General features: G+C 63.2%; 9 protein-coding genes across 9 annotated transcripts in view; 4 read left to right on the plus strand and 5 right to left on the minus strand.

Annotated features, from left to right (window-relative positions):
* Window positions 1-146: 146 nt before the first annotated feature.
* PFL1_03177 (uncharacterized protein) lies at window positions 147-3226 on the minus strand (the record flags this gene model as incomplete). The annotated part of the gene is made up of 4 exons (XM_007880693.1): window positions 147-2584; window positions 2718-2835; window positions 2940-3096; window positions 3219-3226. 4 exons carry the CDS (start codon window positions 3224-3226, stop codon window positions 147-149), a joined length of 2721 nt encoding a protein of 906 aa, XP_007878884.1.
* A 781-nt stretch (window positions 3227-4007) lies between these two features.
* PFL1_03178 (uncharacterized protein) lies at window positions 4008-6515 on the minus strand (the record flags this gene model as incomplete). Its single annotated transcript, XM_007880694.1, has 4 exons — window positions 4008-4123; window positions 4223-4300; window positions 4425-5082; window positions 5226-6515. 4 exons carry the CDS (start codon window positions 6513-6515, stop codon window positions 4008-4010), a joined length of 2142 nt encoding a protein of 713 aa, XP_007878885.1.
* Window positions 6516-7015: 500 nt separating this feature from the next.
* Window positions 7016-7753, plus strand: PFL1_03179 (uncharacterized protein; the record flags this gene model as incomplete). Its single annotated transcript, XM_007880695.1, has 2 exons — window positions 7016-7365; window positions 7597-7753. The coding sequence occupies 2 exons, from the start codon at window positions 7016-7018 to the stop codon at window positions 7751-7753; spliced, it is 507 nt and encodes a 168-aa protein (XP_007878886.1).
* Window positions 7754-8473: 720 nt separating this feature from the next.
* On the plus strand, window positions 8474-8917 carry PFL1_03180 (uncharacterized protein; the record flags this gene model as incomplete). The annotated part of the gene is made up of 2 exons (XM_007880696.1): window positions 8474-8719; window positions 8873-8917. 2 exons carry the CDS (start codon window positions 8474-8476, stop codon window positions 8915-8917), a joined length of 291 nt encoding a protein of 96 aa, XP_007878887.1.
* A 995-nt stretch (window positions 8918-9912) lies between these two features.
* Window positions 9913-13357, plus strand: PFL1_03181 (uncharacterized protein; the record flags this gene model as incomplete). The annotated part of the gene is made up of 3 exons (XM_007880697.1): window positions 9913-12444; window positions 12596-13033; window positions 13193-13357. The coding sequence occupies 3 exons, from the start codon at window positions 9913-9915 to the stop codon at window positions 13355-13357; spliced, it is 3135 nt and encodes a 1044-aa protein (XP_007878888.1).
* A 1546-nt stretch (window positions 13358-14903) lies between these two features.
* Window positions 14904-17067, plus strand: PFL1_03182 (uncharacterized protein; the record flags this gene model as incomplete). The annotated part of the gene is made up of 5 exons (XM_007880698.1): window positions 14904-15039; window positions 15164-16152; window positions 16253-16547; window positions 16648-16759; window positions 16848-17067. 5 exons carry the CDS (start codon window positions 14904-14906, stop codon window positions 17065-17067), a joined length of 1752 nt encoding a protein of 583 aa, XP_007878889.1.
* A 534-nt stretch (window positions 17068-17601) lies between these two features.
* Window positions 17602-20046, minus strand: PFL1_03183 (uncharacterized protein; the record flags this gene model as incomplete). The annotated part of the gene is made up of 1 exon (XM_007880699.1): window positions 17602-20046. One exon carries the CDS (start codon window positions 20044-20046, stop codon window positions 17602-17604), a length of 2445 nt encoding a protein of 814 aa, XP_007878890.1.
* Window positions 20047-20950: 904 nt separating this feature from the next.
* PFL1_03184 (uncharacterized protein) lies at window positions 20951-22368 on the minus strand (the record flags this gene model as incomplete). The annotated part of the gene is made up of 2 exons (XM_007880700.1): window positions 20951-21803; window positions 22241-22368. The coding sequence occupies 2 exons, from the start codon at window positions 22366-22368 to the stop codon at window positions 20951-20953; spliced, it is 981 nt and encodes a 326-aa protein (XP_007878891.1).
* A 1240-nt stretch (window positions 22369-23608) lies between these two features.
* Window positions 23609-24490, minus strand: part of PFL1_03185 (uncharacterized protein) — a gene marked incomplete at both ends in the record, with an annotated part of 1874 nt that continues 992 nt past the window's right edge. Inside the window, 2 exons of the mRNA XM_007880701.1 lie at window positions 23609-24070; window positions 24181-24414. Of these exons, the coding sequence (XP_007878892.1) occupies window positions 23609-24070; window positions 24181-24414 (696 nt within the window). The remainder of the gene's footprint in view (window positions 24071-24180; window positions 24415-24490) is intronic.

A 24490-nucleotide genomic window follows, 5' to 3' on the forward strand; every position in this document is an offset into this window, starting at 1 on the left:
ACACAAGAGAGGAAAGAGAAGGGGAATTTGCCATTGCGTCGTAGGAGGGAGAGGACTGACAGGCATGCAAACGAGTGTAAATAGACGATCGGTTGGCGCTTCGACGCCGACTTGATACAGGCTGCCGCCGAGAGCGCTGCCCTGTCTTAGAATTGCAGTAGATTTGTCTCCTGAGCCTGCTGCTGCTGCTGCTGCTGCTGCTGCTGCTGCTGTGGTGGCTGTTGCTGCGGCTGTCCAAACGTGCTCTGTCCAAACGCGCTCGTCGGCTGGAAGGGCTTGATGCCTCCAAACCCGGTCGGTTGGGGCTGGACACCATTCGACGGAGTCGACGGCGGCCCAAACGCGCTCGAGGCTCCCGTACCTGCGCCCATCCCGGATGTACCGAAGAGCGACGACCCGAAGCCGGTCGCCTGCGGCTGCACGCCGTTGCTACCGGTGGTCAATGGGTTGAAGGCGCTGCCAAAACCTGTTGCCTGACTCGACACGCCGCCCTGACCTGGGGTCTGAGATGAGGGTGGCTGAGGCGACGCGACACGCGCGAACGGATTGCCTGTGGCCTGCGGCGCAAGCGGGCCGGCCGACGGCGTGGAAAACGCCGGATTGGCAGCCAGGCTGGCGCCAAAGCTCGACTCGGGCTTGAACGGCTTGACCGTGCTCCCCCCGAATCCTGTGGGCTGTGGTTGCAGCGGCGCCGTGCCAGTCGTCGTCGTGCTCAAAGTGCCGAGGTTGCTGCTGCCTCCGAAGGACATGGCGTCAAAGCCCGACGTCAGGGAGCCTGCGTTGACGCTGGTCCCGGCCCTGGTCGAGGGGGTGGCGGGGGCGGGCGAGGCGGCATTCTGCTGTCGGTTGCCAAACGCAAACTCGGAAGCGATGCTGCCGATCATGCCAGTCGGCTGAGGCTTGAGGCCGGAAGTCTGGGCGTCGGGCTGCTGGTTCTGCTGCGAAGTGGCGTTTTGCGCGCTTCCTCCGGCGCCGCTCGCTCCGTCCCAAGCATTGGCGCCGAGGCCATAGTGTCCTCCGTTGGGCGCGGACGTGGCAAACGCGTTCATGGCCAGCTCATTGAGCGACGGTCCGGACTTTGTGGCCGGCGGTGGCGATGCAGGAGGAGTCTGGCCTGGAGGCGGCGCAAAAGGGTTGCGCGATCCAGTCTTTTGCGGCATCAGGGGCTTTGGCGATGTCACCCGGCCGGCTGGTGCTGCAGAGCTCGGTCGCTGCAGGTTTGAAGCCGAACCGCTCGACGGCACGCTGCCGAACGCCGAGTTGAAGGCGGATAACGCGTTGGAGGAGCTACCGTTGGTCTGTTGACCCGACACTGGGCCGCTGCCGAAGGCATTGTTCGAGAAGGCTCCGGTCGCCTGCGACTGGATCTGCTGCTGTGGCTGTGGCGTTTGAGGCGGCTGCGCTTGCGCCTGGAACGGAGATTGCGCCTGTCCCTGGCCCTGCTGGCCGAACATGCCGCCCTGATTGGCCCCCATGGCGCCAAAAGGATCCCCCATGCCCGTCGCTTGAGGCATCAGCGACTGTCGGAACGGATTGAAGCCGGTGGGTTGCGCTTGCAAGAAGCCAGTCGGCTGCGCCTGCAGGAATCCGCTCTGCTGCTGCGGCATGCCCGAGCCCATCCCCATGCCGGTACCCATCTGGGTCATCCCAGTCATCTGCGGCGCCATTACGCCGCCAGCCTGCTGCTGCATGAACGGGTTGTAACCCGTCATCTGCGGCTGCAAACCAGCGCCCGTGCCCATGCCAGGGCCGAAGCCCATGCCAGTCTGCTGTGGCATCACGCCGAAGAAGCTCTGCTCGACGGGGATATTGGAAAAGGCGTTGCCCTGGCCGCTGTCGATTGACTCGAAAAAGTCCTGCAACGCCTGGTTGTTGGTGGGCGGTTTGACCGGACGTTCGGGCTTCTCGGGTTCCTTGATGGTGATGCTCTTCTTGGACTCGCTCTTGGGGACCGATGCCGAGGTGGTCGACGTGGCAGGCTTTGATGCGGTGCCATCAGCCACCTTCTTGTTCTCCTTGTACTCCTGCCGATTCTGCTCGAAGTTGGGGTCGTTGAGGTACTCCTGTAGCGCCCCAGCCAACGAGACTGGAGCGTGTCGGAGGGTGGGGATGGCGACATTGAGGCTGTAGGCGGCCTTTTTTGCCGAGTTGAGGTAGGCGACCACCTTCTCCGTCTGACGGCAGAAGCGCTTGTAGAGCTCGAGGGCGCGTTCGGCATCCGACCTGGCCATCTCAAAGTAGTGTTCGAGGATGTTGATGACGCCCTCGTTGATGGCAGTGTAGAGCGCCAGCAGGTCCTTGAGCGACATGCGGAACGCCGACATGGTGAGATCATCGTTGAGGTCGTCGTGGAAGAAGGGACACTGGAGCAGGGCGTTTGCCACCTTTTGCGTCACCGAGACCTCCCTGAGCAGGCCCTTTTCCACGCTGAGCCGCCGCAGCCGGTTGCTGTTGCTGCCGCCACCCCCCTGAGCCCTCGATCGATCGCTGGACCGGATAACATCGTGCTTGAGCTCGCGGTACGCCCGGATCCGCTCATCCAGGTACTGCGCGTAAGGCGTCAGACTCGCGCCAGATTCATAGCCTTCGTAGGGCAGAGGCAGTTCAAAGGAAGGTAAGAGGGCCGGAGGAGAAGATCAGTCTCAGGCACCCGTTGACGAAAGGCGACCGAGGAAGCGGACCGCGCAAAGACCAGAGATGGAGCGGAAGCCACTTACCTCCTGTGATGTTGCGAAGCCGCAGATTGGCGCTTTCGGAAGCAAGGTGGCTGAGGACATTGTCCACCTCGCCGTTGCGCGCCATGGTATGGATGATGATAAGACATTTGAACACGGTCTGCTCGATGCCGGATGCCATGTAGAGAGAAGAGCGCCGCAGTGTTCAGTATTGCCATCGCCACCATGCGAGGGACGCGCAAAGGGGTTGCAGGAAAGACTCACAACGTTGCTGTTGTCCCGCAGCCTCTGGGAGAGGGCGGTACAGACGCTCTGCAGGCTGCCATCGGTGGCGAAGGTGGTGGCCAGGATTGGGTCGATATATTTTGGCTTGATGCCGCCAGCCTTTGGCTTGGTGGCCGACCTGACCACTTTGTCGTAGCTGCGAAACGAGGCGGAGAGCGAAGGACCGGAGCAGAGCGTCAGCCTCAGCACCTCACGATGGATGCCAGTACTCGGGAGCTCGAGTGCAGCGGCAGCGGCAGGGGGCAGCCTGAGGCTCACTTGGACATGGTCGTTCAGGCTCGTCGAGTGTGGCGCGGGACTTGCTGCGGTCGTCTGAAGGTCACAAGGGAAGAGGGTGCGTGTCTTGGGCGACACGACGAGCTGGCGGCCCAATCGCTTGCACAGGCCCTCTGGATCTGAAGCCGGGGCGAGGGGCTGGGCGTTGGCGAGCCAGCGGTTTTGTCGTCCTTGCGCTATCGCGAGCCAGCTGTGACGAGGATCTGTTGACGGATCGCGAGGGGCGGGCGGATGTAGTGTATGGAAGCGTCGCGGCAGAAGGGCGATGCCGATCCGAGAAGCCAGAGGGTGGTGAAGGGATGCTACGGATGATGGAGGCGACAAGTGCGGGGTTGGGCCGAGGGTCTGGCTTCCCAATCGAACGAAGGGCAGCAACGCGGTGGCTCAGAGGCGAGGCGAGCGACCAAAAGAGGTGCGGCCAGACCAGGCCGGGTGACGGCATCGACTCGGCCAGCGCGGCTCGCCTGCCCCGCTGCACCCTGGGCAGGCCTCCAGGCCGGGCCAGGCCAGGGCCTTGCTTCTTTTCGTGGCCGCCAGCTAAACCAGGTCTGGACCGTGCGCGCGGCCCCGATCCAGCACAGCATCTCGCTTTGCCCCGAATCAACGACCAGGCTCGCCCCCCATCGCCACCGCCACCTCCGCAGTCGCCTTGGCCACCATTGCCTGTTTGCTCATCCGAATCAGATGTCAGTCCAGAAACATCGCTGCGCGTACAATTACAGGTCGGTCAATGGACCGGAGAACGGGGAACAAGACGTGTGACACCGGCATTCACAGGGAGCTCTGCACCTTGGGCAGCACGGTGTCGTGCAGGAACTTTTCGAGCTTGGTCGCGCTCTTGGCGTACGGCGACGAGGCCGGGTTGTACTTGCGGCAATTGTCAAAGACTGGCCGATGGGCAAAGCGAGACGAGCAGGAACAGCGAGGCGGGTAGTCAGCATGACACGTCGCGCTCCACGCGAGCCACGGGGGTCGCAAACACTCACTGAGCTGCGCATCCTTGACCAGCTCGTCGACGTTGGCATACTGGTTGTTTTCCAGCTTGGCTTCCATCGTCGACAGGTCTGATGTCGTCCACGGGAAAGGAGGAGGCTTGTGGTCAGCCCGACTGCCCTTGCAATGTCACCACGCTCTTATCCCCTCGTGTCCTCCCCCTCCCTCCCCTCAGCTCCGCCCGCTCAGACTCACCCATTGGGTTCTTGATCACATCGAGGTAGTCGGTCACCTCCTCCGTGTTGACCGGGTTGACAAACGGCCATGCGCTGCCGTGACCGTTGAGTTCGACCAGGATGTGGCGCATGACGGCAAAGTGGGGTCCGCGTTTCGGCCTGCGGCTCAGCTCGTCCATCTCGGGCGTCCAGCCGCTCTCGCGGAGGCCTGGCACGTCTTTCGGGTCAACCAAGAACGTCGCCGTCGGATCGTCGGGTCCCTCCTCCTCGCCCTCCCTCTTGGTCGGCACGCCCACCGTGCCGTCCGGCTTCTCGATCAGGCCCTTGGCCCGGATCAGCCGGTCGCGGTCCTTGAACACCTCGAGACCCGGATGGACGATGTGGCTGCGGCTGATGGTGCGGATCTTGGCCAGGATCAGTTCCTTTTGCTTGGCCAGCATGTCTTGCAACTCGAGGTACGCAACACGCGGCACCATGGTGCACTGCATCAGCGTGCCGCCCTCGTAGTCCTTGATGTAGCCCACCCAGATCTCGCGGTCGAGGTTGATCTCCTTGGTAAAGCCCTGCTTCTTAAAGTAGCCGATGGCGTAGTTGTCGGCGTACGTGAGGAAGTGCATCACCGGCGAGCTCGCCTTGACATGATCCTTGAGGTGGTTCATCAGATGCGAGCCGTAACCCTGTGGTGCGGCGCACAAAGAGAGGGAGGGGAAGGATGGCGTCAGCATGCTTTCGACAGCTAACGCGACGTCGGCTGTGCATGGCGGACTCGGAATCGGGCGATCGAGACCTGCTCGCACTACGCTGCAGCGCCGGCGCTCACCTTGACCTGCTCCGTGCTGGTGATGGCGCAGAACACAATCTCTGCAAACTTGCGCTGCTTGAAGGGCCGGTAGGTGATGCCGCCGACCACCTGCAGACCGCGTTTGACGATGGCCAGGCTCTGGTGGTTGCGGTCAAACACGAGGCGGGTGATGTACTCTCTCGGCATCTTGGGCAGCTGCCGCTGGAAGATGTTTTTGAGGCCCATGAGCAGAATCATCGATTCGGGGTTGCCGTCGTTGGTGACCACTCGGAATTGAATCAGACCTGTCCGCTCCTCGATCACGGCGGGCCGCTCCTTTTTGGGCGCCACTCCTTCTTCGACGGCCGATGCTGCGCTCTTCGGCTCCACCTCGTCCGTCTCGAGATTCTCCTGCTTGACCTCGGTTGAGTCGTCAGTCGCTTTCTTCTTGTCTGCGTCTGCGTCTGCGGCCAGGCCCTCGGCCTCAGCCGCCGGTTCCGATACGCCGGCCTTGCCCTCCCCGTCGCTCTCTCCTCCATCCTCGGCATCTCCGGCGTTAAACATCCGTCGGCGCTTGGCAAGATGCTCCGAATCGCCGCTGGCCCTCTCTGGCATGGTGGAAGCCTGCCGAGAGCCAGAGTTCGAGGGCTGGGCCATCTCTGGGCTGGAGAGGCGGCTTGACGTTGCAACAGAGGCGTCGCGGTCCCTGTACGGCGAGACCGAACGCGACTGAGATCGGGCCTTGCGCTTGCGGTTGAGAGACTTGAGCAGCGGCGTCGACGAGGACGGGCCGCCAGACCTTTCATTGCCGGAGGGTATCGCGCTGCTGGCAAGGTGCGGGCTGGGCGTGGCATCGGGTAAGGGGCTGAGTTGGGATGTTGGGCTAAGGTCTCTGATGCCCTGGCTGATCGAGTGCGGCAGCTGCATCTGCTTGCGCAGCGAGAGGACGCCGTCGTCGGCGTAGGCGAAGTCGAGCAGCTTGCCCTCGTCTTCGAGCAGCTCGTCGATCCTGACTGCGACCTTGAGCCTTCTGATACGCTCCGTCGGGTCGAGGCTGTCTGCAGCGGCATGGCCGGTGACGCTGAGGGCGCAAGCAGCGCACGGTTGAGACGACCAGGCGGCTCGGAGCTGGTCGTCGCGCGAATCATCTGGCGTCGCATCCACCTCGGACACGGGGTCCACTGCCAGAACCGCGTCGGACGAGGGGCGGTAGCCGGAGCATGTGGGTTTTTGCGACGAAGGCGTGTGCCGTGCGAGCTTGAGCGTCTGTTGGAAAGGGGTGAGCTGAGTGTGTACTTTTGCGCCCGAGGGGTACAGCAGGGATGCCATTGCTAGATCATCCGAGGAGGTGGATGGCGTGGTAGTTGTAGGTAGGTCGAGCACAGCCACGCCTTTGGATGTGGGTCGGTGCCGGAGGTGCCGGAGGTGTTGATGGTTGGTTGGGTTGGTGGCGAGGGATCAAGACAGCTGCTGGCGCGTCAGAGTGGCCTGTCGGCCTGGCGGTTGGCCTGCCCTGCCTGACCCTGAACTGCCTGGTCTGCCTGTTGCTCTCTCTCTCCACACTCTTTCGCGTCGGTCGGCGACCAAGCCGAGCCAAGCTGCTGCTGCTTGCTCGTTGGCCTGCCTGCCGCCATCTCGGAAGTCGGGCCCACCCTGCCTCGTGCCGGCCTGCGTGCATCTCGCTGCCCCTTCCTTAGCTTGCCTTCCCCGTACCTCTCACCACCACCACTGCCATCACCATCGCTGCCGCCACCGTACTTATAGCCTCGCCCGCGGTCGACCGCCACAGCGTGCAAGGCCGCTTTGCCGCCGCCAACGCCACCGCCAAGATGTACTGCCTTCGCTGGTGGATCCCCCTCTTCCTCGTGCCCTTCCCAAAGGTCAGCCCGTTCTTCCTCATCCTCTTCCTCCTCTCGTTCACCCTCCACTCTCGACCCTGCGTCTATTGCGCATTGATCCTCTTCGGCCTCTTTGCCACTTCGGTCAACTGGTACCCTGAACTCGGGCTCGGCCCCAGTCCGGTCACCATGACCACCTCGACGCAAGAGGCCATTTCGCCGAAACCTGAGGCGGCGCCCTTCTACCCCGGATCGATCCTCGCATCCATCGACGCCGCGCCCACCGGATCGGCTGTACCCACGCAGACGGGCATCGTCCCTCCTGCTGTGGAACAAGTCCTGTCCAATGCAAGCAACCAAACGGCCTCAAGAGCCAAGGCGACCCGCGGCTGGCTGCATTTCGGCGGCGACAGCTTCGTGCACTTCTGGGATCCGATTCGTCCGCACAGGCAGAATCTGACCGCAACCGTCCCTGCCTCCGGAACTGACGAGAAAGACCTTGCGAGCGAGGCTGCCTCTTGCGCGCGAGGCATTGCTGCGTCCTTCAAGCTGCCCTCTGCATTGACCGACAGCCTGCTCTGGCTTGGCCTGGACGTCGAGCGGGTCGTCGTTCCGGAGAAGGTCTTTGTCGGGCTCGGAAGGGCGGGCGGACTTGGCTTCTGGATCAATCTCGTGCCCGGCGGCGGCGAAGGTCCGCCAGCGGCCCCAATCAGGACGTTCACAAGCTGAGCCGGTGGAAAGCAGGCGCTCCTTCCGCAACCCTTAAACTGTACTTGTAGGACTGTCACAATCGCATCGGGACACTCTCTGGCCGAAGGGAGCGCGATCAGACCGAATGCCGAACCTATAGGCAGAAGCTACGAGGCGGCTCCAGGGCTCGGACCGGTAGGTTGCCTGACCAGGCTGTCAGCCAAGCGGCAGTCTGACCCGCTCTCGGCCTGTGACTAAGGAAACTCTGGTTCTGAGCGGAGCCGTGCAAAAGGCTTCGCCTCGTATGCATTGACGAGTGCCAACTGCGCAGCCAGATGGCCCGACTATCGTTGTTGTAGGCCATGCTCGTACCGCAGGTAGCCAGCACAGTCTGCGCATATGGGTCCGATGGCGGGGTCGAGGATCCCCGCTGCCTTCCAGCGTGGGGAGAGGGCGAATATCGGGGCAGGGGCTGGTAGGTAGATCGGGCGAGAGCGGTCGCTTGGCGCCCGGCGGAGCAAGCGACATGCATGACGTCCTCTTGCTGGACCCCTTCCCAGCCAGACCTGCTCGACGTGCTGGCTTTGGCGGGAGACCTCCTTCGTTGCCATCCACCAGCGCCTCGAGGACCTGCCGAAGAGGTCGCAAACACAACCTCGGCCACGACGCGGCAGCAGCGCTTCCAAGATCTCAACGGCCATCAACCTTAAGAACGAACGCTGCGAGCCAGCGCCTATACCGACGGGCAAGCAGCCTCGAATGAGCTCTTCGGAAACTACTGCGCCGGCCTCGATCGTGCGGCCGGGGCGCGCGCCGGAGGGTCCACCCGGATGGGAGGATGAGCGCATCCGCAAGGAGCAGGCAGCTGCCGAGCAGAGGCAATCCGATCAGGCGGGCGGAGCGGGCGGCCTGCAAAGCATGAAGGACCGGTTGCACAAGATTGGCGAGAAGCTGGACCTGGTTGAGCCCAAGGATCCCGCGCAGCAGACGCAGGCGCAGCAGCAGGTGAGCATAGTCGAATGCTGTGGGCAGATGGCCGAACGCTGAAGAGAAGAGGGCTGACCGAATCCGTGCTTCTCCTGCACCGCCGTCGTCGTCGTCGTCGTCGTCGTCGTCGCCGTTGCCGGAATCTCTCCTTCGCCACTTGGCGTTGCGTAGAACGCGAGCACAGGTCCAGAGTTTGCGCCGCAGCAAGAGCGATGACGCGGTCGCCGCAGTGCAACTCCTGCTTAGATCCTGTACTGTCGCCTCGCTGTTGAACGAAGTTGCCGTGGACCGCAGCACTACGTGATGGCGAGCGGCCGACCGTGCGCCCGAGTGGCGCGGTTTCTGAGAGAGACGTTCAGGCTGTCTCGATGGCCGCGGGCGAGAGTGTGCATCGCTTTGCCAGGCATACAGAAGCAAGTAGTGTAACGTGTCGCTGGCTGATGTATACGTGTAGCTACGCGGCCGTCGGCGCGGCATCGCTCCGTCACCCTCCTGAGTGCCTGCCTCCTCATCATCCGACCCTTGCGAGGCAAAGGTGGTCGGCCCCGACGCGAGCGCGTAGATGCACGTCCTTGGCCTGCCTCGGCCCTGCTAGCTCTTGTTTTTTGGCCGTCGCGATGAGTGCATCGTCGAGGGAGCCTAGGCCTATGCCTGTGGCCTGCCTGCGCTCAGACGCGTGTGCTTGGGCAGGCAGCCAAGCCTGGGCAGGCAGGTGGCCGGCCTGCTGGCCCTTGACCGTCCCGAGTCCGTTCGCCGCGGGCTGGAAATTTTGAGGTTGGGTGGGGGGGCTGCCCACCTGCCCGGCTGCCTTCGGCCTCCTTCCCGACGACGACACCGACGACACACACAGATAGAGAGCGACAGAGTCTTAAGAAGCTCGACAGGCTCGCACCAGACACCCTAGGTCACACCCCACCTTCCGCCTGCCTGCCTACCTACCTGCCTGACAGGCACGACCAACACGCAACCTGCCTCGGCTTGCCTTTCGACGGCCTCTACGGCCCTACCAAGCTCGCTACTACTACTCACCCTTGGGAACCGTAATCTGCCGCAACGCATCCCGCATCGTCGCATCTCAACCTACGCCACTCCTCTGTGCCCTCTAATAGACCGGCCTGCTAGGCGGCCACCCGCTTGCCACGGGTACGCGCGACGGCAACTACCAGTCTCCCTTGGACTGCAGCTTCGGACCAGCACCACCGTCGGATCCCATGTCGAGGCACCCCCACTCGACCCCTTCCTCTCCCGTTATCCTCAGCAGCGACGATCAGAGCCGCCCCGCTACTCCCAAACAGCGTGCACCGAGGATCCTCGTCCCCGACTCGAGTCCCTTGACCTTCCCAGACCACGTCTCGCCCGCTCGCAGGCCTGCCGCCGCCCGGCCAACCTCGTCAAGCCACGCTCGTCCCACCATGTCCGGCGCACGCTTCCAGTCCGCCATGCAGGGCAATCGCTCATCGCTCGCAAAGAGCCAGTTCGCTCCGCCCGCCTCCAACGGCAGCTCTTTGTCGTCCCCTGCCAAGGACGCGTCGGTCTTTCGATCCTCGATCGAACACTTCAAGTACGGCACCGACACCAAGGCAAGCTCCAAGGAAGGCTCTCGCGCCGCTATCGACGTCGATGCCCGCGGCAGCGACGACGACGCAAAGCCGAAGCCGAAGAAGCGGCGGCTAGTTCGTGGCGGCGGAGCGGGCGGGCAGTCTGACGAGGGCGACAGCGCCACGACCTCGAACCGCACCTCCCCGACGCCCTCCACCAGCAGGACCACGACGCCCATCCCTCTGTCCTCTAGCGGAACAGGCAACGGCTCTGCTGCTCGAGAGTCGGCATCTTCCGACGTGCTACTGCGGAAAGCCATACGCTTGCACAACGTCTACTCCGGCTACGAAACGGCCGACCTGTTCGACGCTCTCAAGCTGACCAAGGGCGACGGTGGCAAGGCTCTCGAGGTCCTGAAGAGGCGCAAAGCGGCTGCGGCGGAAAGTGCAGCGGCCGGCCAACCTCGAAAGACTCCACAGGCTGTACCCACGTCCAGAACAACATCCCACGTTTCGAAAACACTGCCGGCACAGCGCAAGGCGCAGCAGCAGCAGCAGCAGCAGCAAGCGGCTATCGTCGTTGACGACGACGGCGACGACGGAGAACGCATTGATAACCGCAGGGTGACCGAGCTCAGCTCCGACGAAGACGACGCCGAGGAGATCGACCGCGCCGACAAGGAGGACCGCGCGGCCGTCAACTGGTTCAACACGGCCGACGAGAACGCGCTCATGGACACGACCAACTGCTCGGCGGCCCAGGCGCAGACCATCATCGGGCTGCGGCCCTTCAGGAACGCAGACGATGTCGAGGCCAAGCTGGGCGACAAGGCGGCCAAGGGCGTGACCCCTCGGATCTTCAACGCGTGCAAGGAGCTGATGGCAGGCTACTACGAGGTCGACGAGGTGCTAGCCAAGTGCGAAAAGGTCGGCCGCGAGCTCAGCTCCGCAATGGCCTCCTGGTATCCGGACTCGGCCGGCCCCAGCTCGCGCGTCGGGTCGCCGGCCGCAGGCACCTCGAGAGAAGGCACGCCGTCCGGCACCCTCAACCTGTCGACGGTCAAGAAGGGCGCGTCGATCAGGGACAAGTACTACCTCGAGGAGCAGCCGCGGTTGCTCGCCGATGGCGTCACGCTCAAAGACTACCAGTTGGTGGGCGTCAACTGGCTCAACCTGCTCTACCGCAAAAAAACGAGCGCGATCTTGGCCGACGAGATGGGCCTCGGCAAGACGGCGCAGGTCATCTCGTTCTTCGCTCATCTGAAGGAGACGGGCGTGCGGGGTCCGCACTTGGTGGTGGCGCCGAGCTCGGTGCTGGAGAACTGGGACCGTGAGTTCCGCTTCTTTGCACCTTCGATCAACGTCCGGCGCTACTACGGCTCGCAGAAGGACCGCGTCGAGCTGCGCGAGGAGCTGCGGTACGACGAGGACGTCGAAGTCATCCTCACCACCTACGAGATGGCGTCGGGCGGACCGGCCGACCACGCGTTCCTGCGCAAGCGCGGGTTCAATGTCTGCGTGTACGACGAGGGCCATGTGCTCAAGAACCGCAAGTCGCAAAAGTACGACAAGCTGCTGCGCATCCGCTCCCAGTGGCGGCTGCTGCTGACGGGCACGCCGCTGCAGAACAACCTGCAGGAGCTCATCTCGCTGCTCAACTTTATCATGCCACAGTACTTTAGCTCGGCCGAAGAGGCGCTTGCGGCCATCTTCAAGGTCAAGGCAGGCGCACAGCAGAACCAGCTGTCCAAGCAGCGCGTCGGCCGCGCAAAGCGGATGATGCAGCCGTTTGTTCTGCGCAGGCTCAAGGACAAGGTGCTGACCGACCTCGGCACCAAGACCATCACCGTAGAGTACTGCGAGATGACGCCCGTGCAGAAGAAGGTCTACGCCCAGGCCGTCGCACGATCACGGGCCGCCGCACTCGGAGAGGCCGACCAGGCCGATCGGCCGCGCGCCGGCAGCCGGACCCGAGGAGGCACGACGGGTGGCAGCAAGGACTCGGGCCATGTGCTCATGGAGCTGCGCAAGGCGGCCAACCACCCGCTGCTGACGAGAAGGATCTTTGACGAGAAAAAGATTGACGCCATGGCGCGCGACCTGATGAAGGAACCCGACTATGCCGACGCCAATTTTGAGCATACCAAGGAGGACCTCCGCATCAACACCGACGCACAGCTGTCGTTTTCGGCCAACACGTATCCTGTGAGTCGTCGTGGTCGTCGTGGTCGCCTTGGTCGTCGGACTGCCCGTGCTTGCTCCGCCGCAGGCCACATCCTCTGACCGCCCGAGTGTCACCGCTGACGTGCGACCGATCCCTGTTGCCTTTCCTCTGCGCCTTTGCCGGATGCCACAGAGCACACGCAAGCACGTGCTGCCGGCCCGCGAATGGATGAACGCCGGCAAGGTCAAGGCCCTGGAGCGGCTGATCCCCGAGATCAAGGCGCGGGGCGAGCGGATCCTCATCTTCAGCCAGTTCACCATGGTGCTCGACATCCTGTGCGTGTGCCTGGAGCACATGGGCATCCGCTACGTTGGGTTCACGGGCGCCACGCAGGTCGAGGACCGACAGCACCTGGTGGACCAGTTTACAAACGACCCGGAGATCACCGTCTTCCTGCTCTCGACCAAGGCCGGAGGGCTGGGCATCAACCTGGTCGCCGCCAACTGGGTCATCCTCTTTGACCAGGATTTCAACCCGCAGAACGACAAGCAGGCCGCCGACCGGTGCTACCGCATGGGCCAGAAGAAGCCCGTCACGGTCATCAAGCTGATCTGCAAGGGCACCATCGACGTGAGTGACAGACCGTTGCGGATGCCGTCCGAGGCGATGCGGTCGGTTAGCACTCGCGGACACGGCTGACGATCCCTTGCATCCCCGGGACATGCCCCCCTTCCGCCGCCCTTCTGCGCCATCTGCCCCCTGCGAACCTGCCCCCTGCGAACCCAACAGGAGGACATCCACGCTCTGGGAGAGCGCAAGATCCAGCTGGCCGAACGCGTTTCGGGCGAAGAGGACCTCGAGTCGGACGAGGCCGAGCAGCAAAAGGTCGCTCAGACCCTGCTGTCGCAGCTGCGCGAGCGACCGGCCGAAGTCGTCGAGATCGACGACGACTGAGTCGCGACAGGGGGGAAGGGGGCAGTAGCAGGGCGCATCGGACCGTATGGCTTCCTTATGTACCAGCCTGTCATAGACTTGCGCGGAATGCATCGTTGGAAGAGCACGCAAGCGCCCCTGCGTTGCGCCAGATAGCTGTACGCCTGCCTCGAGGAGGCGGACCTCGACCATCGTCGACGTCGCGGATGTCTGGCCGCGCAAAAAAGCACAAACGCGACAAAAAGGAAATGCGAGCAGTGGGGTTCGAACCCACGATCTCTCCCTTGACACCTTTGTGGGCACCTTGAGCAGGGCAAGTGGGAAGGGAGTGCAGTGACCACTTTGCCATGCACGCTGTGATTGGTTGAGGGCCGCGAAGCAACGTATATAAATCGCCGTGTCACGGTACGACCGCTTAGGATGAAGCGGGGAAGGCTGAGTGCTGACCTGGTGCGGTCCGATGGCTTCTCTGGCGCAGGCGTGCGCCGCGGGCGTAGCGGTAAGCTGCGGTCAGCCGAGGGTCTTGGGAGGCGAAACGCCTGATAAAGTCGGGATCGGATGAGAATCAGGCCAGAATGGCCGTTGCCGATGGAGGCCCTGGCTGTTTTGCTTCCGGCAGGCGGTTGTGGCGCTCGTCGACGGCCGGTCTTCATCTGGACGAGGGAGGCGGCCTGCTTCGTGTCAACTGCATCCGGCGCACTGAGACACGCGCCGTTGAGCAGCGAACCGACCTCGATGGAACAAGAAGGCGTCGACGTCGCTGGGGCGTGAGCCACCGTATAGGATTCTACGCAGTCTCGCACTGGCTCCTCTCTCGATGGCAGGTCGGTGCGATGTATGGGAAGGCGACGAGGGACGGCACCATTCGGATGAGCCTCTACTCCAGCATGACGTTGATCTTCGGTGGGCCGCTCCACTCAGACTCTTCTTTTTCTTCGGACCAGACCGAAAAACGCCAGCTCGCCTGCCGACAAACGGGGGTCCAAGCGACGAGGTTGACGATCTCGCTGACAGCCAGGCCAAGCTGCCGGTGTCAGGCGAGAGAGGGGCGGAAAGAAAGAAAGGGTCTTCGGTCGTGGGGCCCACACCTACACTTTCCTCGAGCCCAGAGAGGAGACGGACATACACTACTTGCTCGCTAGACCCTAGCCTCTCCTGGCCCCGAGCCCTGGCCTAACTACCTTGCCCAGTCACCCGAGCGCGCACGCCAGCATCCCTCGGCCCCTGCCCGGACGCCGCTTCCCCCTCTTCCCTCGTCCACCTCTTCCTCATCCCGTCCGTCCGTTCGTCCGCCCGTCCACCGAATAGGCACCTCGTCCTGTACAGTACATACAGCACAGAACACACTGCTTCTGCTGCTAGCCAAGCAGCAGCGTCGCATCCCGGGCTCAAGCTTGCACCTTCTTTGCACCCTTCCCTCCTCCTCACTCTTGTCGGCGCTGCTTCCGGACATGACTGCCTCCACGCTCCTTTGACCACGACCGTCAGCACCTCTCCACCGCGCGAGCAACACCGCCACCACCCAACCTCGATCGGTTCGCCCCGCAACACAGCCCTGCTGCCCGCCATGAGATCCGTAGCCAAGCTGGTCCATGTCAGCTTCCGCACCGTCGAGAGGGCGGCCGACTGGCTCACGGGCTCCGCCGGCCCCGTCTTCATCGCAATCTGCATCATCCTCGTCGTGGGCGGCATCTGGACCTTTTGTGAGCATCCCAGCTGCTGCTCGGCCCGTCTGCGCCCATCAGACCTTCGGTAGCCCGCTCCAGGCTGACCGACCGACCGATTGAGCCTGCGCTCGCCTCGCCCAAACCTCTCTCCGTCACCCAGTCTCCTCAATGTTCCCGCAGCTCGCACAGGCGCCACCAGAGCTCGTCGCCCTCTTCCAAACCCATTCGCCCGCCCACGTCGCCCTCGGCCTGGCGCCGTCAATCTACAACAGCTTCAAGCAGACGCCCGCAGTCGCGGCCAAGTTCTTCGCCTGGCTCTCGGTATGCCTCTTCATCATCCTCAGCATCGGGTGGCACTACTACATGGCCTGCACAGAGCCGCCGGGCACCGTCCTAGAGGGGCTTGGAGACTCGAACCGAGAGCGCAGGACCGGGCCAGGCAGCAGCATCTGGTGGTCCAGGTACAGGAAACGCGCCTCCAAAGCGAGCGGCCCAGCGGTGCCCCGTCTCGCTTCGACGGCCACAGTGCATCCTGGGAAAGGTGCGGATGCCGAAACCGCATTCGAGCCTGCCTCGCCCATCCGTCCGGTGGCCTCGCTCGAGGACCTGCGGAAGGGCTCCAGCGACTCCCAGCGCGCGTCGCGATCGTCGAATGCCGCGGGGGCCAAGATGGCGCACCTCATTTCGTCGTCGCGCTCCTCTTCGCATCGATCCTCGTCGAGCCAATCGTCTATCACCTTGAGCAGCCCACGGCTAGCCAAATCGCCGCTTCCCATTTCGATGCAAGAGGCCGAACTGCGCCTCCCGGGGCACGTCGACGCAGAGCTCGAATCGGACGTCGATGACGAGGACGATGACATGTTTCCGCTCGCGCGCATGTGCCACAAGTGCCCCAAGGTGCCACTCTGGAAGGCACTCTCTGTGCTTCCGCCCGAGCTGCGACAAATCGAGAGACGGCTGCGCTCGAAAAAGCCCAAGAGCACGGCCAAGCCGCCTGGCGACTCATACGTGGCCGACAACGAGGACGACGAGGGCGAGGCCGAGATTCGAGCTTGGCTTGGCGACGAAGAGGCCGAGAAGCTGGTGCCTCCTCCGAAGCCGGAGCGCGCCCATCATTGCCGTGCCTGCAAGACCTGCACTTTGAAATTCGTAGGTCGCCCCGTCGGCATCGCGACGTGGCCCCTGAACCCGGGAAAGCAGGCTAGCTCAGCTGACCGTTGTTGCCTTGTCGCGCCACTCGACTTTGCAGGACCACCATTGCCCCTGGATCAACGGCTGCGTCGGCATCGGCAACGAGCGCTACTTCGTCCTCTTCATGACCTGGCTCTCCATTGGTTGCGCCGTGGTGACCGCAAGCGGGTGGCGAGTCGTCAGGGAAACGTTCGAATTCCGCAGCGACTGGCCGTACCCATATACGCCGCGAGTCTTTGTGCTGCTCCTGTACGTCCTCGCCGTGGTCATGGGCTTCGCGCTCGCGGTCATGGCAGGATGGCAGCTCCTCATCGTGGCGCGCGGCGAGACGAGCGTCGAGAGCAACGACAACGGTGAGTCGCCCCGCCCCAGCTCGCTGCAGTCTCTCTTGGCGGCTCAACTGACGATGTTGCTCGCTCTCCGGTTTCGTCCAACGCTGTCACCGCCGTTTAGCGTACTACCGAGAGCTGGCCGCGAAGCGAGGCCAAGACTTCGACAACGTCTACGACGTCGGTGCATGGAAGAACCTGCAGCTCTTCTTCAACGTCGGGCCCGGATCGCCCTTGTGAGTCTTGATCGCGACGAGGCTCGAGCCACCCCTCCGCTTGCGCTGACAGTCCCTCTACTGAATGCCTAATCCTGCTCCACCGCAGTCGGTACCATACCATCCTCCTGCCTAAACGCATCCCGCCTTATTCGGACGGGTGGCACTGGGCCAAGAAACGCGGCCTGGGCGGCCGACATGCCGGCGTCAAGGCGGGCGAGGAGCTGACGGATGAGGAGGTCGAGTACGACGACCACGCAGATGTCTACCGACCCTCTCCCTCTTCTGTCTCGAATTCATCCCCGGTCGGAGATGGCCAGAGCGAGTAAAGCCCGCCTCCCCTTCCGGCGGCGACGCAAAGACTCTCAGCGAGATCCCGGCTCTTTCAAGTCCGGCCAAAATATACCCTGCTGTTGCTCGCGGCCAGCCCTCTGCTGGCCTCTTTGCCCGCCGCTATATATACATCCGCGTCGTCGGACGCGGGGCAGGACCTGCCCCTTGCGTCACCCGGACAATTGCTGAATCGGCCTTGCCGCTCGTCAGCCTTCCATCTTCTCTCAACCTCATCACTCTGGTACTGTAGCACTCACCCGGCGTTTCGCACGTCTCCGGCAAAAGATACCCCCGCCCTCGACCTGTGTCACTCCGTCGCCATGTCGTCCGTCAGCTCGAACCCAACCCTCTTGGCATCGCCACCTGCGCCTACATCCTCATGAAGTCATGGCATGGCGCAACGCTCGCCGACGGGATGGTGAGGTTTTTCAACGGCGTGATATTGTCCGAGACGGGGAGTAAAAGAACACGGCCTCGTTCGATGAGTGAAGATGCTGAAGCGAAGGCGCGAGACTGACCGTAGCAGCTTGCTAGTCGTCCTTGTCGGCCTGGGAACGGTGGCGAGCGCGCGGCTGTTGCCCCGATCCGGACCGCCAGGGCGAGGCTGATGGTGCCAAGCCGCCGCTCGGTCCTCCAGCCCTCGTGTCGCCATCTGCGTGCCCGCCCGCCGCGACGAATTTGTTGAGCTCGTGCTCGCGCGAGGATGGTCGCTGGTTCTGACTCGTCGCACCGTCGTTCACCAGGCTGACCTTTGGTGGTGGAGCTACTGGAGTCGCAGGAGGTCGAGCCTGTCTGGCCGCCTCGTGGTGCGGTAGATCTAGCGCCGTCTTGGTCCGCACTTCGTCCAAGGCCGCTCCCAGCGCTCCCTCGACGCTGATTCTGCCTCGAATGGTGTCGTTCAACAGCCTGCCGAACCCCTTGCCGCCAGGCGGCAGCGGTGAAATCGCGCCGCTCCGCCCGATCGAGCCGGATGCAACAGGGACAGACGGGGGCAAGCTGTCGCCAAAGTTGATCGGCCGTGCCCACTTGGACGCAGCCCCGGTGTTGGCTGGCAGGCCGGCGGCGAGGTCGTGGAGCAGCCTGTGGTGCTTCTGGTGCTGCCGTTTCCTGTAGCCTGCGCCGCCATCATATGCCTTAGCCACGATTGCGTCTGGAGGTGGAGCGTCGTTCCAGCCGGCGTAGGACGACGGCCCATTGACGGCATGAACCGAAGCAGAGAGATGGTCTCCAGCTGCACTAGGCGCGTGGTGGCGGTCCGACTCGATGCCTGCGTCAAAGACGACGCCGCCAGAATCTGCACCTACTGAAGGGCGGCTCTCAGATCCTCGCGCAGACCGAGATCGCGACTCGCCAAACTTCCAGACGTTCGGCTTCCAATCTGCGTCGCTGTCGACATCGTGATTGTCGGACGTGGCGGTCGAGCTCAGGTCGGAGACGTGAGAGAGCAGGGAAGGTCGTGCGTTCGCTGTCGGCGCCGCCGCAGACTTTCTGGGCCTGTCCTCCGGCGCCTCGTCCGACCGTTGCTTAAGCAAGTCGTCCAGGCCCGAGTCGCCCGGCTGATAGTCCGGGTGCCCCGGTCCAACGCCAAAGGTCGGCTTTCGTTCGCCGTCGTCCGTCATCGCCCGTCTCTTCTCGGATGGCGTAAAGAATTTGAGCTTTTCGGCTGGCACCTTGGAGACGTGAATGGGCCCTTTGGGCGCGACGAAGCCGGAGCTGGCCGCCGACGCTGATGCCGAGGTGCTGGCCCCCACGCTGCCGGTCCTTGAATGAGTGCGTTCGAGCCCGGCGCCAGAGTGTGAGTTCGTGTCGGATGCTGGGACTGCCCCCAATCTGCGGTCTGGTCGCGAAGACGGGGCTAGGCTGCTTGGATAGCCCCCGCCGAGACGCGAGATCGAACCAGTCCGCGACAGCGTCGAGCTCCTCCCCAGCGCGACGGAGCCAGGGATGCCTTCGTCGGCGTAGCTCTTGTTAGTGTCGGGCATGAAGTCGGATGCAGGATCTTCTGCCGGCGGACCCAGGCTGTTTGCGGCGGCAGAGAGGCTGCCGTTTGCTGCAACCTCGGTATAATCTTCTTCGTCCTCTTTGGGAACAAAGGCCAGCTTCAGGGCCGCCGTGGTGCCGCCTTGCTGCTCTGATGGCACGATTGCTCCGCCGTCGCTGGCGAACACCTTGATCTCTGCATTCGGCGGGCGATGCTTGCAGCTGTCGATGGGGATGTACATGACGCTTCTCATCTGCACAGCGTCTCCGGGCCAGAGCTTGTTAGACCGTCGCAACGTCTGGATGTCGGCGCCATAATGCAGTGCCAGAGAGGAGAGGGTGTCGGTGGGTGCGACTGGATGGATCAGCACCCTCACCTGCGCCTCTTGGGCGGGCGCCGACTGGCTCGAAGCTGTCCGAAGCGAAGGATGGCTGGCGCTTGCGAGTCGACCGTCTCTGGGATGGCTGTTGTCCCTGAGGCCGAACCATCCTTCGAGCTTGTCGAGGGCACTTGGGGGGTGACCTTTCCTGCCCTGATCCTCTGCGTGTGCGGATCGAGATTCGTTGCGATACCTCGGCGCCTGCGCTGGACCGGTGACGGGGTCTTCTGGCCATTCGTAGCGGTCTCCTGCGGTTGCGGACCCAAACAAGCCCGCCAGACCGGCACTGATGGCTCTCCATTCCGAGGCTATACCGCCAGGAGTCGAGCGCGAGGATGTCGAGACTGGCAGGGACTCGCCAGGAGGCGAGTCGGAGGCAGATCTGCGACTACGAAGGCCCGTCGACGTGCCCGGTTGAACGGTGTTGGGAGAAGGAGAGCGAAGGGGGTGCTTGTCGACTTGACGGGAACCGGAAGCCTGCACTGACAGGTGCGAGGAGGACGCCGCTCGGCTCCCGAGGCGAGAACGCATGCCATTGCCACCTTCGGACCAAGGGTCAATCGCATCAGGAGTGTCAGAGTTCGACGTCGAGGCGAGCCAGGGAGACGAGCTCATTGTGGACGGAGGGGTATCATGTGCGGTGCTGGGGAACCTGTCAGTCTCGTCTCGCCGTGCCTGTTGTCTTCTTGACCATGTGGCGGCAAGCAGGACCGCAGGACGACGGCGAGATGGAGGCAAACAGGTGACTGCGGCGGCGTAATTCGGCTTCGTAGGACGTTGTTGGCGCTAGAGCTGGATCATAATGGCGGTCGAAGAATCGTTCGGTAGGCTGAGGGGGTGGTTAGGGCAGTCGGTGGGATGATGGTGGTGTCGGGAAAGGGCAAAGGACTGGCCGGCAGCAGGCGGCCCGCGGCCAACGACGACCCGAGTTGCCAGCAGGCCCCACACGCCAAAGCCGCCTGGTGGCCCTCACCGAAAATCTGGTGCGTGTCCCGTGCGTAGCCTGCCTGCAGGCACGACCTCGTCCCCTCGTCCCTCTGCTCTCGACCTCTGACAGATACCTCACACGAGACTTCGGGCCGTATCCTCGTGTCTGGCGCCAATCGACGACAGCCGTGCCTCTTCCGTGGCGCTCGGGCTTGGACCTCCTCAGACGCCCCAGTTTGGCTCCTTCTGAGGGGTCGAAGGCGCTGTTCCCAGACAAGTCAGCCGGCCCATTGCCATCGTCCTTTGACCACAGTCTCTGGTCTCGAGCCGACCGCCTTTTCTTGTTGCATCAACGGTCAGCATCGGATCTATAGCTACGTCAAGGGTCGCTCCCGTCGGACACAAAGCCGGATGAAGCCTCCGTCACGGCGAGCGATGGGGTAATCGCGATGGTCGTCATCAAGGAGAGGGGAAAGAGGCCGTGTGTGCTGGGGTGCCGGGTTCAAGGTCGGGAACGCCAGGATCGGTCACGGCAGAAGCAGATGCAGGCACACCGATCGCAATCGCCGGGAGCTTTGGACTGTGTCCAATTTTAGGCAGTCTTGGAGATCTCGACGGTGTTGGTGGCGCCGAGCACTTCCTTCATCTTGCCGTAGATGGCGAACTGACCGGCGGTGATGGTACCGACCATGATCAGACGGGTGGTGAGACCACCGAACAGTCCCTTGACTCCGAGCTCGCCGGCCATCTTGGTCAGACGGCCGGTGATGGTCTCGCCGGGGGCGGCCTTCTGCTTGTTGATCTTCGAGAGAAGCGTGTCGGCGGGCTGCGAGATGGTGGCGGCGGCGAAACCGGCAATGAGACCCGAGCCGAGGTTGAGGAAGGTAGCCTCACCGCCCGAGAGCTCCGACTTGGGCTTGCCGTAGGCAGCGACGGCGTTCTCGAGGACGACCTCCATGGTAGCGAACTTGGCCATGTTGTAAGGGATCTGCTTGAAGAGGATGGGTCCGAATCCGGCGTAGAAGCCGCCGAGGCCCTCCTCCTTGGCGATGCGGGCGAAGCCGGGCAGAAGACCGTTGGCAAAGGTGGGCTGCGAGACGAGACGGATACGGGTGGCCTCGAGCGGGCAGAGGGCAATGTCGGCGAAGAACTCGGCAGCGGCAGAGGCACCAAGGTAAATGGCCATGCGGTTCTTGACGGCGGTCTCGTTGTCAATCTGTCCGACAATGAGCTTCTTGAACAGCTCGTAACCGCCGAACTTGAAACCGCCCTGGAGGAAGTAGCCGAGAGCGGTGGGTCCAAGACCGGTGAGAAGAGCGCCAGCACCCTCCTTGGCAACGACCTGGCGGAAACCACCGATCATGCCCTTGTTGTAGACGGTGGGCTCAAGCTGGATACGCGTCTTGACGACATCGATGGGAGTGACGGCACCGTGGGTGATGGAGCTGTGGGATGCGCGAGCGGCGTCGCATGGGGGAAGGACGTGGGAGACGTTATTGACGGGTCAAGGGTCAGTCTCATGGTCGGGTCCAGATTCGGCTCAGATTCGCAGCGACCCTCAAACCACCGCCGCCCTCGATGCGTCCCGACCCGCACCTGCCACGACGCCGCGGGCTCAAGCGCCACGGTCGATGCAGGGGCAGCGCAATCGCCCTAACCCAGGGGCGCTGGGCCTCGTGTAGCCTTCTGCACCAGCGTCTCTCGCCATCATGACCAGACGAAAGAGTTGTCCTCTGCCGCTGAATGCCGCGAGCGTGGCACACCGTCGCCAGCAAAAGCATCGCCAGCGAAACGGCTCGTCCTCCTCCATCTTGGTGGGGGAACGAATATTCGACGAGCGTGGGAGAGTCACAGCAACATCTCTGTGGGGGCCGAGACTCACCAGCAAAGGGCACCGGCAAGGAAGAAGCGGGAGTAGAGGTCGACGCCCTGGGGGCCGGGCTTGACAGCCTCGGCCACCGAGTGGATAGGGTACGAGCCCTTGGTGAAGCGGTCGGAGAAGGAAGCCATTTTGACTGAATGGAAGGTGGTCTGAGGATAGGGGAGGGTCGACGAGAAGGGTGCGATGACCGGTGGTGATGGTGATGGTGGTGGTGAGGAGGAGGGGATAGAAGGGAACAAACGGTGTTGATCGGCGACGGGGGGGGGGGGCAGAGGAGCAGGGCCCACGGCCAGGCAGACAGACAGCGGACAGGCAGGCAGGCGGGCAGAACGGGCGGCGGGTTGGGTCGGATCCAAGAACGGGGAGGGGAGGGAGAAACCGCTCACTGCCTTCTTCCAGCGCGCAGCGCGGGTGGCAGAAGGGCGTGGGCGCAAACCCTTTAGCTTGCTGCTCGAGCACGTTTGCGGGCCGGCATCGACGACGTCGTTTGATCTTCTTCTTGGCCGGCACCTCACCCGGGCCGCTCAATGGGCGGCTTCCCCTACCCTGCCCCCCTTTTGCTTTTGATTTTTCCCCCTCTTTCGAAATTCTCGCCTGGCGCAATTCAACTCGTCGAGATTTCAAATCGCCGGAAGTGCCCGTGGGACGCCCTCCTGGCTCGATCGCCAAAAGTTTCGGCGACGCAGCCGTCTGCCCAGAGGCCAGTAGTCCAGCCCAGTCTGGCCAACGCGCGGAAACCCGCTCTCCTTGCTTATCTCTTTGGCCCACACCGGAGGCTGGCGGTCAAAGAGCGGGCTAGGACCGAGCGTCATGGACGCTTCGGGCTTTTCGGAGGCAACCTCTCGCCTCCGATACCGTCGAGGTAGACGGCCCACCGACATCGTTACCCCACGCCCGCAATTCTAGGTAGCACAAGCACGTCCCCATCCCTGCACACATACAAGAGCAGGAATCAACGACAGAGTGGTGGTGCGGCGCCGCTGTGCAGAGGAAGTAAGGACCCGAAGGGAGCGCCAGTTCTCTCGATGATGGAAGCTCGAGAGCGTCTCGAGTGTCGGATCGACGATGCCGAGCCCAGAGGAGGAACCGAAGCTGGAAGATCCGCCGCTAGAATACAGACGGACGACCGGTTGCCACGGTCCCTGAATGGCCGGCATTCCTCGCCTCAACAACCGGCGAGCGATGGATGCGACATGAGAGATGCGGAGGAGATGCTGTCGGCAAGAGGGCGGTTTCCTGTGAGCGATGGCGCAGAGGCGGGAATCGAGAGGCTTCCAGCCAGGAAAGCCGGCACGACTCCTTGCACGCGCGCACTCGCGGAGCTGTTCAGCGCGGCGAACGCGGACCCTCCGGGAGGTGGCGACACGCCTAGGCGGCAGCGCGCATCTTGGACCGCTTGCCGGTCTGCGCCTGGAAACCGCTCTTGATCGCGCTGACGGACCGCTGCGAGCCGCACTTTTCGCAGGTGACGAAGAAGATGCGGTTCTCCTTTGTGAGGAGCGTCTCGGGGCGCTTGCAAGTCTTGCAGATGACGTACTCGGTGATGTACCTTCGCAGCACGTTCTCGATCTGCTTGGGCTGGAAACGTCCTCGGATGACGAGCCGTTGCGAGCCGTCGACGGAACCAAGAGTTCCCAGCTCCGAGAAGAGGTACTGGATCACGTGGTCGGGCTGACGGTGCATCCGCTTGCAGATGTCGACGACGTTGGCGAACATCGTCTTCTTGGATCCATCCCTGGTGACCTGCGGCGGGACCATGGTGAACTTCTTCTTTTCGCCAGACAGGGCGGGGTTCTGGGCTCGCAACGTCTTGAAGATGCGTCCGAGAAGCTACGATTAAGAGGAAAGGAGCAGCGCGGAGAGGACGGAAATGCGTCAACATCGAGGCCGAAGTCTGAGCGGGTCATGAAGACGCGACGATGCTGCGCTGCAAAACTCACCTCCTGATATGTGTAGTCGCGATCCGTGCCATGCCAGGTCTCGGGCTGATCTTCCTTGGTCTCGGCGCCTTCGCCATCCTCTTGAGCGAAAGGGTTCTCTCCCAGGTCCTCCTCGTCGCCGATGGCGCCGGCCTCGCCATCCTCGCCACCTTCGCCGAGCTCCTTCTCAAACGCCTCGAGGTCGAATGCGGCCTTCTTCGACTTGGACTTTTTCTTCTTCTTCATCTCTCCGAACTGGGAGAATTGTGGGATTGGCGGCAGCAGACGCGCGGGCGAAGGATCGAGCGGTCAGCGGAACGACTCGACGTCA

Source organism: Pseudozyma flocculosa (genome assembly GCF_000417875.1).
Source record: "Pseudozyma flocculosa PF-1 unplaced genomic scaffold scaffold00009, whole genome shotgun sequence".
In the NCBI taxonomy this organism is placed as follows: domain Eukaryota; kingdom Fungi; phylum Basidiomycota; class Ustilaginomycetes; order Ustilaginales; family Ustilaginaceae; genus Pseudozyma; species Pseudozyma flocculosa.